The following is a 10772-nucleotide window of genomic DNA, read 5'->3' as shown; positions in this document are numbered from 1 at the left end:
TCCAATAATAACTTCACTTCGAAGTCCGTTTTAGTTTAACTTTTATACATCAAATTGACATTTCATCTAGATGTTACAGAAATGTCTGGGACCAGTGCAGGATTTTTTTTTGGTTTTTTTTTTACATTTTTATGTATATTTATCTTTTTATAATTTACGACTGTACTGATTATGTGGAAACACACTATTTGGAAAGGGCTCATAAAGTTATTATTTTATTTAGTCTTATAAAATTTTTCTGACTTTCACTCCAGGTGAGTTTTGGGTCAGTCATTTGTAAGGTTGGGCGCTGGAGTTTGGTTTCCAAGTAGGAACTGTTATGATTTACGTGGTTCTACCGAAACTGAAACAAGCTGCTGCAAACGGTGTTGGATTTCGGTGCTAGGTTTCATTGAAGGTCCATTTGTCTTTGAACACGTCAGCCACTTTTACTCTCTTCAGTACTTTGAAGTTCTAGCCAATCCCTTTGCCTCTTCTGTGATAGTGGGCGGGCTCAACTTGGAGCATCAAACCACAAATAGCAACATCAGTTTGAAGGCTGTTATCAAAAGTGTTCTGCTGAATGATTGTAGTATTTCTCTTTAAAGGATGGTCTAGCTAGCGGTAGCTAACAAAACACCTGCTGCATTGTTCTTCAAACACTTTTACAAACATTTTTACAGCTAATCGTCTCCATGTAGCAGTTATCTTTGGTTGATGAAGCAGCGAGACATGCTGCGATTTTCAAACAGATCCAGACAGAACTGGAGGATAAAGCTGCTGGTCTACAGCTGGGTGTTTTTGGCTGTGTGTTTTGGATCGTTGTCCTGTTGGAAGACCCATGGCCTGTGACTGAGACCAAGCTTTCTGACACTAGGCAGCACATTTCTCTCCAGAATGCCTTGATAGTTTTCAGATTTCATTCTACCTTGCACACATTCAAGACACCCTGTGCCAGATGCAGCAAAGCAGCCCCAAAACATTGCTGAGCGTCCTCCATGTTTTACCGTAGGGACAGTGTTCTTCTCTTCGTTGGTTTTTGAGTCTATGAACATAGAGTTGATCTGCCTTACCAAAAAGGTCCAGTTTGGTCTCATTTGTCCAAAGTACATTCTCCCAGAAGCTTTGTGGCTTGTCAACATGCATTTTAGCAAATTCCAGTCTGGCTTTTTTATGATTTCTTTTTAGCAGTAGTGTCCTCCTTGAAGTCCACTTTGGCTCAAACAACGACGAATGGTGCGATCTGACACTGACGTACCTTGGCCTTGGAGTTCACCTTTAATTTCTTTGGAGGTTGTTCTGGATACAATTCGAACGATCCGTCTCTTCAATTTGTCATCAATTTTCATCTTGAGGCCACGTCCAGGGAGGTTGGCTACTGTCCTGTGGGTCTTGAACCTCTGAATAATATGAGCCACTGTTGTCACAGGAACTTCAAGCTGTTCAGAGATGGTCTTATAACCTGGATATTGTGCGGCGCACAGCATGAGAGAAAGGCAGAGAGACTTTAGATTTTGAACCTTTCTGTGGAGAACATGGAAATCTGAGGATTAATCTGATTATGCTGTTTTTTTTTTTAATTTTATAATTTTTCACTTGAAAATGTCATTTTATTCTAATTTATGTTTAAATCAACACACAAATATTTGTGTTATGAGCAGCAAGAACCAAAAGTTCATTTTTTTTGTTTCACAGTTCTAGTCAAGTTAAATGAAACCACAGCAACATTGTATATTGTGATGGTGAAGTATTTTCCTAGTGCATCTGTCACAATAAAAAGTGTTGGAACATGAGAATGTAAAGTTTGTTTAATAATTAACATCTTTAGGCGCTTTTCAAAACAATATTATATTAAAAACATCCCAACTTTTGTTGAAACTTTTCACAAAAGCTGCCGCAACATCAGGCATTTTTTCAGAGAATAGCTGAAAATACAGGGCCCACTACAGGACGTGGGGCCCTCAGGCCACCTTCATGAAGTCTGTTCCTGATTGTTTGGGTAGAAACATTCACACCAGCGGGCCTCTGGAGGTCATTCTGTAGAGCACGAGCAGTGCTCAGCCTGTTCCGCCTTGCACAAAGGAGCAGGTATGGCTCCTGCTGAGGGGTTGAGGACCTTCTACGGCCCTGTCCAGCTCTCCCAGAATAACCACCAGTCTCCTGAAATCTCCTCCATGTTCTGGAGATTGTGCTGGGAGACACATTAAACCTTCTTGCTGCAGCACGTGTGTATGTGCCATCCTGGAGAAGTTGGACAACCTGTGCAACTTCTGTAGGGTTAAGGAATCGCCTCATACTAACAGTAGAGATAATAGATGCACTTCTCTTTCATTTTTTCTCTTCAGGCCCTACGTAGACTTTCTGAAGTGCGCTGTTTGACAGGAGGGGCCCCTTCTCTTCCTTTGCTCCTATTTATCAAGTCAGTCACATGACCTACAGCTGATGTGTCATTGATACAAAATAATAAACAAAACATTTACATTTACAGATACAATGCATGTGTGGATAATATTGTGAGGAAATAGGACTTTATAATTATAAGGAAAGAAAAAAATTGACAAAGAAATCATTATAATGTCAACTTTTATGTTTTAATACTATGACCAATGGGGATGTGGTCCAGGGGTGTGTGCAGAATAAAAGGGGAACAGGTGTGTGTGGGTGTAACCAGTTGACCTGCCGTCATGGCACGCACCTGTTGGAAGACTTCTACAATACTTTTGTGGCTACAGAGTTTCCTTGATTAGGTGTTTGACATACTGAAGACTGAAAGAACAACAGCACCCCTTACTGTGTTAACTAGAGAACTAAGAAGTTACATCTTTTGTGTATTTAAAGTGCAGGACTTCTGAGAAAATAGGATTTGTATTTTTCTTTAGGTGCTTGACAATACACAAAATCCTTTAACGCATAAAGGTCTCCTTTTTTGTCTTTGTCTCTGCAGTCCTCCCTCAGCATTATACGATTGAAGAGGACAATCTTAAAGAGGAACTGGAGGAACCAGCACCTCTTCAGATTAAAGAGGAACAGAAGGAACACGGACCTACATGGATTAAAGAGCAGGAGGAACAAGAATTTACAAAGATAAAGGAAGAACCACGACAGTTCAGAACTCACACAGGAGAGAGGCCTTTTTTGTGTAAAGAATGTGATAAAAGTTTTGATCAAGAATCAAATCTTAAAACACACATGGGAACTCATACAGGAGAAATGCCTTTTTTGTGCATGGAATGTGATAAAAGTTTTAGTCAATTGCACATTCTTAAGAAACACATGAGAACTCATACAGGAGAGAGGCCATTTTCTTGTAAAGAATGTCTCAGAAGCTTTGCTTGCATATCTAATCTCAAATCACACATGAGAACTCATAGAGAAAGGAAGGTTTCTTTGTGTAAAGAATGTGATAAAAGTTTTGGTCGAGAATCTAAATTTAAAAGACACATGAGAACTCATACAGGAGAGAAGCCATTTTCTTGTAAAGAATGTCTCAGAAGCTTTGCTTGCATATCTAATCTCAAATCACACATGAGAACTCACACAGGAAGGAGGCCTTTTTTGTGTAAAGAATGTGATAAAAGTTTTGGTCGAGAATCTAATCTTAAAGCACACATGAGAACTCATACAGGAGAGAAGCCTTTTTTGTGCATGGAATGTGATAAAGGTTTTAGTCAAAAATCTCATCTCACAAGACACAAGAGAACTCATGAAGTTAAAATAAATTATAAAAATATTTAGGAAAACAAATAATGAAGAATTAAGTAAAAAAAGTGAATAAATACCATGTTTATAACTCCTCAGGACCCACACTAATCTACCAAATTCTATCAAATTCCTCTGACCTGAACCCAATAAAAATATCTATGAACTGTGAAGAGGAAGATGAGACAGCAGACACAACAATGAAGATGACCTGAAGTCAGCTATCAAATCAACCTGAGCTTTCATGACATGAACACAGAGCCACAGGCTGATGGCCTCCATACCACATTGATGCAGTCATTCAATGAAAAGGAGGAACAAGTGATTATTGAATCCAGAGAAAAGAACAGTTTTATGAAACCTAACGTGTGCTGAAAACATCCTTTTTGAATATTTGGATATGATATTCTATTTTTCTAAGACAATATTTTTAGGTGTTTATCATCTATAAGTCACTATGATCACCTTGCTCAAAATAAAGGATTGATGCATTTCATTGTGTAATGTTTCTATAATCATGAATTTTACTTATTGAACTGATTAACAGAAAATATTAAACTTGTCATTGAAATTAACTTGTACATACACACACCTATACATTCCTGTTTGTATTATTGTTTTTATATGGACATTTTTGATGAAGTTCACGTTTTGTTGGTTGATTTTTATTAGTAGATTTTTGTACTTTTATGATATTATTAGGTTAACCATTGTGGTTGTAGTTTATGCTGATACAATGTTGTCTTAAGTCTGCTTGTTACCATGACAACACTAACATTATTTTTATATATCTCTCATGCTAACAACTTTCATGTGATTTGGGAACATTTCATTATTCTCTAAATATAAAATAATTCTAGTTTATATTTTGTTGGGTCATGTTAGCATATAAGTTTTGTGAAGGAAAGTTTTAGTAAAAATGTATTGAGGAAGAGATGGATAATAAAAGCCTGTCATTTCTGTCTTGTGTTCTTGTGATTCCTGTTTTTATTTCTTTCAAGTTTAAGTAAGCAAATGGGTTTTAAGAAGTGTTTTAAAAATGGACAGTGAGGACGCCTGCCGAATGCTCAGTGGTAAAGCGTTCCACAGCTTCGGTGCACGCTCGCTCCCCCCTGAGCTTCCTCTTGGACCTCGGTACCTCCAGGAGAAGCTGATCAGCTGATTGTGCTCCAGGTCGGGGTGTAGGAACAGAGAAGCTTAGAGAGGTACGGCGGTGCACAGTTGTTTAAAGATTTAAAAACAAATAAAAGAATCTTAAAATGAATTCTAAAATTCACAGGCAGCCAGTGAAGGGTAGCCAGGATGGGGGTGATGTGGTCCCTCTTACGCGCTCCAACCAGAACCCGAGCTGCAGCGTTCTGGACCAGCTGGAGACGTGAGAGGGCTGACTGGCTAACTCCAAAATAAAGAGAGTTACGCCGGGGTCACACTGGACGCGAAAGCGGCGCGGAGCAGAGTGCGCGCGGAGTCCGCTCCGCTCTCTAGGTCACACCAGACGCGAATTTTTCCACGACGGTCGACAGGCGCTTCTGCTAGAGCTATTGCTTTTTTTGTCTTTTTTGCCATCATGGGTAATAAGTCAATAACCAAGATATCACCCCGTGTTTCTGCTAAAAGGGGATGGTCTCTGCCCCTGTTGACACAGACCCCGCCCCCCAACTCTGCAGTCGGCCCACTTCATTGATCTGTTTGTGTGCGCGTGTGCGTGTCTGTCTGTTTTGTTGTGTGTCTGTGTGCGCGCACACGCTCCCACGTGTTTCCGTCGGTAAATTAATAAACTAAAAATATTACCTGATGTTTCTTCCAAGAAGAACCGCTCCTCTGCCTCTCTCTCGTTCAAACACAGCCCCATGCCCCGCTCCAGTGTGCCCCCACTGCCCCGTCTGCCCTGCTTTTTTTCCTCCCAGAACCCTGCAGCCCAGCACACCCGCTCCAGAGATCTGTGGTGTCCGGGGTGGGGGCTCTCGCGCACGCGTGTCTGTGTGTTTTGATTTCCTATGCATATTTTCATCTCTACAGTCTGTTTAGACACAAAAAGATGATCACATTTGTCAATCGCGGCGTTTTATTGTGAAAAACTGTTTCTATTTTGAAAATAAACTGGATTTTCTCATGTATTTTGATGCAGCTTCCTGCCAGTAATGACGCGGAGCGCTCGCGTCTCACGGAAGAAATAGGCCAGACGCCGAAATGTTGCGCTGCACCACGCGGACCCTCCGCGCCTGGTGTGACCGACGCCATAGGTTAACATGGGCACCGAAAGGAAGCGCACTCCTCTTCGTGGCGCTTTCGCATCCGGTGTGACCCCGGCGTTACAGTAATCCAGCTGGGATGTGATGAAAGCATGGATCACTGTCTCAAAATGATGTTTAGATAAAAACGGTTTGACCTTCACCAGCTGCATCAGATAAAAGAAGCTGGATGTCACCACTGAGCTGACTTGACCATCAAGTTTAAAATCACTGTCCATCTTAAAACCCAGATTTGACACGGACTGTCTGAGATGAGGAGTCAAAGGACCCAGCTCCACTGATGAGGGGGTCACAGGAGCTGGTAGGACCAAACACCATCACTTCCGTTTTTTTATCATCAAAACTTAAAAAGTCATCCAGTCTTTGATGTCTTAAAGAAAAGACAGTAATGTTGTAACGGAGCCTCCTTTCCTTATTTGTAGATAAATCCGACTATTGTCAGCATAGCAGTGAAAGTAGACTCCATGTTTTCTCAGGATGGAGCCCAGAGAAAGGAGGTACAGGGAGAATAAAAGTGGTCCTAGAATAGAGCCCTGTGGAACCCTAAACAACAGTGGAGCAGTTGAGGAATGGATCCAGACATGCTCACACAGACAGTCCTGTCAGTTAAATATGATGAAAGCCAGTCGAGTGCGGTACCACAAATTCCAGCCAAACCTTTCAACCTGGACAGTAGAGATTATGGTCCACGGTGTCGAATGCTGCGGACAAGTACAGCAAAAGTAAGACAACAAAGCTCCCAAAGTTGTTGTGGGCCAGAAAGAGTTTCCAAACGTTGTCGAATTTTCTCTGTTAGCCCAGTCTGTCCAGCTGGATAACACATATGACCTCTGCCAGCCAATTCCCAAAGGAGGGAGGAGTTGTTGATTTCCAGTTTAAAAGGATAAGCTTTTTGGCCAACACCATTCCCAATTGCAGCGCTTTCTGTATATGCTGTGGCAGTTGGGAACTTTGTGAAGAACATGACCAGGTGAAGGTGAAGAAAGATGACCGGGTGGCTACTGGGCTGACTATCTTTATCATAGAAGTCAGAAAAACTTTTTAAGATCCTACACCAGAAACTATGTAGAGATGGACAGAACCAGAATAAGTGACCCAGCGTACCTTCTGATGTATTACACCTATCACAGTTAATCCAGACAGTTGGGAAGATTTTGTTCAGCTTTGTTTTAGAGTAATGCAGTCTGTGTAGAACTTAAAACTGAATCAACCTGAGTCGGGAGCTGATGGAGCAGCAGAGAATTTTAGACAGCAGCTCTTTCCAAAGACCCACAGGCACCTCACAATTCAAGTCTCTAGCCCCAGCCTCTCTAATTGAGTCAGAGGGGGTCACAGTTGTGAAACAAGACACAAATGTAGATGTGATGTGCTTGGAATCAGAGGGTAGCAAGAGGTGCTCAAAGAGAGGGTGTGCAGCAGGGACAGCCAGATGTGGACAACATTCCTTAATAAAGTGTCTGACTTGAAGGTAGCAAAAGAAAAGGGAATTGGTCATTTTGTATCTGGAGCTAAGCAGTGTAAATGAAGCAACGTGTCCATCAATGAATGAATCTGAAAACAATCTAAAGCCCTTCTCTTTCCAGACAGTAAATGCTGCATCCTGTTGGTTGGGAGTAAATCCATGGTTTTGGCAAAAAGGAGCTTACATTGAGACACTAGGAGCCTGGCATGCTGTTTTAATCAGGATCCAAAAGGATTTTTTTAGTATAAAGTTATGTTGATGTATTTTGGATGTTGGGGCAGAGCTTGAAAACAAAAGTGCAGGTGGAGACGACTTTTCTACAATGTTAGATTCCAGTTACACCCTTGAGGGATTCCTCTCTGCATCAGTATACTCACATTTCCAATAAGTGAGAGCTCTGGTGTTATCTGCCCAGTAGTAATGTCTGAGATCTGGCAGACCCAGGCCAAACATTTATTGAAATTCTAGGAACAGTTTCAAAATGACACTGTTACCATTAAATAATAATTTTGCAATAAAGCACAAACCAACTCACGTAATAAGTCCTTAAAAAAAGACAGATGGATGATAAGTATTTTTTTTCATTTAATTCACGAAATCGGAGCCCTTTGAGTGACGTCACTGCAGTACGGCGCACGTGCAGCGCACCTAAATCATTCAGTCTCATCAGATGCACTTGAGAAGCCCGTTCAGCGGTTTAAAAAAAATAACCATTCTATCAAGTGAGCAGCTGGATTTCTTTTTCTGTATGAAACATGACAATATCAATTTCCTCATTGGAGACTTCTGCGTCTAATTCAGGCTGCAAGTTTGAAAAGTGCAGCTAAGATGAAACTTTGGTGATTTTATGGAGGAGCTGCACAATTCCTTAGGATACGCAACTCATAAAGAGCTGCAAACGCTGTTGGACCTCTCACTGCAGCACTCAGACACTTCAGACCAGCAAGTGCATTTATTTCAAAAGTGTTTCCATTACAGTTTTGCGAAAAATGTATATTTTGATCCCCCCCAAAACAGACTCCTCCAAGCACAAAAACTTTTTTTTTTTAAATATGTGAGTTTTTCGAAATTTCAAAATATTGTGATGTCTGTCCAAGATGGTAGAAGAGTTTTCAAACAGATTCTGTGACTTTGACAAACTGGACCCTTGTGACAGACAGATAGATAGATAGATAGATAGATAGATAGATAGATAGATAGATAGATAGATAGATAGATAGATAGATAGATAGATAGATAGCTTTATTAATCCCGAAGGATGTGGACATCAGTGAGTTGTCAGGACAGATGCTGACCTGTTCTCTGTTGATCCTGTGGAGATGGAAGTCCTAAATCTCCACAATGATGTTCAGCTAAAATCCCGGCAGCATTCTGAGCACTTCTGGAGTTTAGATCATCCAGAAAATGATCTAAATCTCCAGCAGGCTGCTCTGAAAATGCAGCATTATTTGGGTCGACATACTTTAGTGAATCTGTCTTCTCTGACATGAATGTCATGAAGTTCAGAACCAGACGGACAGATGAACATTGAAATGACTCCATCAATGGATCCACTCCTGCTTACAGCTCTCTGGTTGAATCTATGCAGCTTCAGGCTTCTCACTGACAGAATCATATGTGGAAGTTAAGAATGTTTTCAGCACAAAATGTTTTTTTGTTCTAACTTTAATGTTTTCCATTGTTAAGTGTGAACATTTGAAGTGTGAATAAAAGTTTTCAAACGTGAGTAGCTCTCCGACTGTTTCAGTATGTAACAGTAGCTCACTGAGCAGAAAAGGTGGAGACCCCTGATAAATAGTGCAGCAGATGGCCTCTATTTTCCATCTACTTCACACTGCACCATCAGAGGATGGTGCAGTGTGAAGTAGATGGAAAATAGAGGACAGAGTGCAGCATACTTTCCCCAGCTTCTAACTTCTAGCAGCCTACTGTCTTAATATGTAGAGAATCTACATATGTTTAGCATTTCAAGCACATAGTGGAGAAGTATGTAAATTATAATTATTCCCACAAACTTCATTACAGTGTGGGAGCAGTATGTTAAATATTCTCTGATTACCAGGTAGCCTGGCAACAAGCCTGATATGAGCCCTTTATATCTCTGACTTTAATGTTTGATTTTTATTCTTGATTCTAAGTGATTTCATGTTCTAATTCTCAGAATAATGTTTAGGAATGATCAAAAATGAGATAGAATGAGTTTGAGAGAACAGTTTTATGCTTTATTTATCCCTTTTCCTTAAATAAGAAAAGAACAAACATATTCACAGTTGTTGGTTTTTACCTTTGATATTAAAATTATTGTATTTTATTGTGAAAATAATTTTCAAGGTGGATCAAGTAACTAAATGGAGCAGGAGGAGGAGCTAAAACTTTAAAGGAGCAGCTGAAGATGGAGGTGCAGCAGGAGGAGGAGCTAAGAAGAAGCAGGAGATTCTTCACTGAAGGAGAGCAGAAGACAAACTAGATTTTCCTGTTCCAGAGCCACAAAGACTCCTGTACATTGAAGTGTCACAGTAGCACAATTTTTACCAGAACTCTGGGAAAAACTGTGTGTTAAATTGGATTTGAAGTCAAGTTTCATTTTTTAACTTGCAGATGTTTTCTTTTTGAAGCTTTTATTGGACTCTTCAAATCCTCCAACCATGAAGGGACTCGAACCCTCAATCGTCTGATCCGAAGTCAGACGCCTTATCCATTAGGCCACATGGTCAGTGAGGAGATCCAGGTCCAGCTGAACAAGAGGAGGAGCTTCTGCTGTACTGGAGCTCTGGACTCACAGTATCTGTATCAGGCTGTTTCCAGCTGTTTCATCTGAAGAAGCTCCAGCAGCTGCAAACATCTGGATGTACCTCAAAGAAGAACTATCAGCTCATGGTTGCTGTATTCAATCCAATGATTGGAACATTTTCAGTTCTGACTGATTAGAACATAGAAAGAATAGTCAGCATTTTCAAATGTTTGTAGAAAGTAAAGCAGCAACAATCAAATGAGCAGCAGGTCTTTTTAGTTCATCACTAGAATGAGATCCAGACTGAACATTACCGAACTTTCAAACATTGATCATTCCAGCTGAAACTCACTTTGATCAACTGTGGACATGACTGGAGATTTCAGGACGTGGATTCAACAAATCCCAGAGAGTTTGCTAAGAAGAAGAAGAAGAAGAAAACTCATTTACTGAAATCTGGGTTGTTTTAGTCAGAACTGGACTTGAGGAGTCCAGCTTTGGAACCTGCAGAGAACCAACAAACAGCAGAAAGCCACACTGTGGGAAAGACTCCACACTTCTGACTGATGTTCACGTCCACTTTATTCTTCACAGGAAAGATTGAGACAGAACACTGAGAACTAAAAAGAACAGAGAAACACTTCTAATC

General features: G+C 40.6%; 1 protein-coding gene and 1 non-coding gene across 2 annotated transcripts; one reads left to right on the top strand and one right to left on the bottom strand.

The window, feature by feature from the left end:
* The first annotated feature begins 2242 nt into the window (after positions 1 to 2242).
* LOC112141724 (gastrula zinc finger protein XlCGF16.1) lies at positions 2243 to 4770 on the top strand. Its single transcript, XM_036210870.1, has 2 exons — positions 2243 to 2398; positions 2924 to 4770. Exon 2 carries the CDS (start codon positions 3169 to 3171, stop codon positions 3712 to 3714), a length of 546 nt encoding a protein of 181 aa, XP_036066763.1. The 5' UTR covers positions 2243 to 2398; positions 2924 to 3168; the 3' UTR covers positions 3715 to 4770.
* Positions 4771 to 10032: 5262 nt separating this feature from the next.
* On the bottom strand, positions 10033 to 10105 carry trnar-ucg. Its single transcript has one exon. It is a non-coding gene; the product is annotated as a tRNA-Arg (tRNA).
* Between the last annotated feature and the right edge of the window lie 667 nt (positions 10106 to 10772).

This window comes from Oryzias melastigma, unplaced genomic scaffold (assembly GCF_002922805.2).
Source record: "Oryzias melastigma strain HK-1 unplaced genomic scaffold, ASM292280v2 sc00270, whole genome shotgun sequence".
In the NCBI taxonomy this organism is placed as follows: Eukaryota; Metazoa; Chordata; class Actinopteri; order Beloniformes; family Adrianichthyidae; genus Oryzias; species Oryzias melastigma.
Note: the sequence above shows the minus strand (reverse complement) of the source record. Positions and strands in the feature narration are given on the sequence as shown.

What these genes read in the sequence shown, in the direction of transcription:
- LOC112141724 (XM_036210870.1), top strand. Translation starts at nt 3,169, where the DNA reads ATGGGAACTCATACAGGAGAAATGCCTTTTTTGTGCATGGAATGTGAT.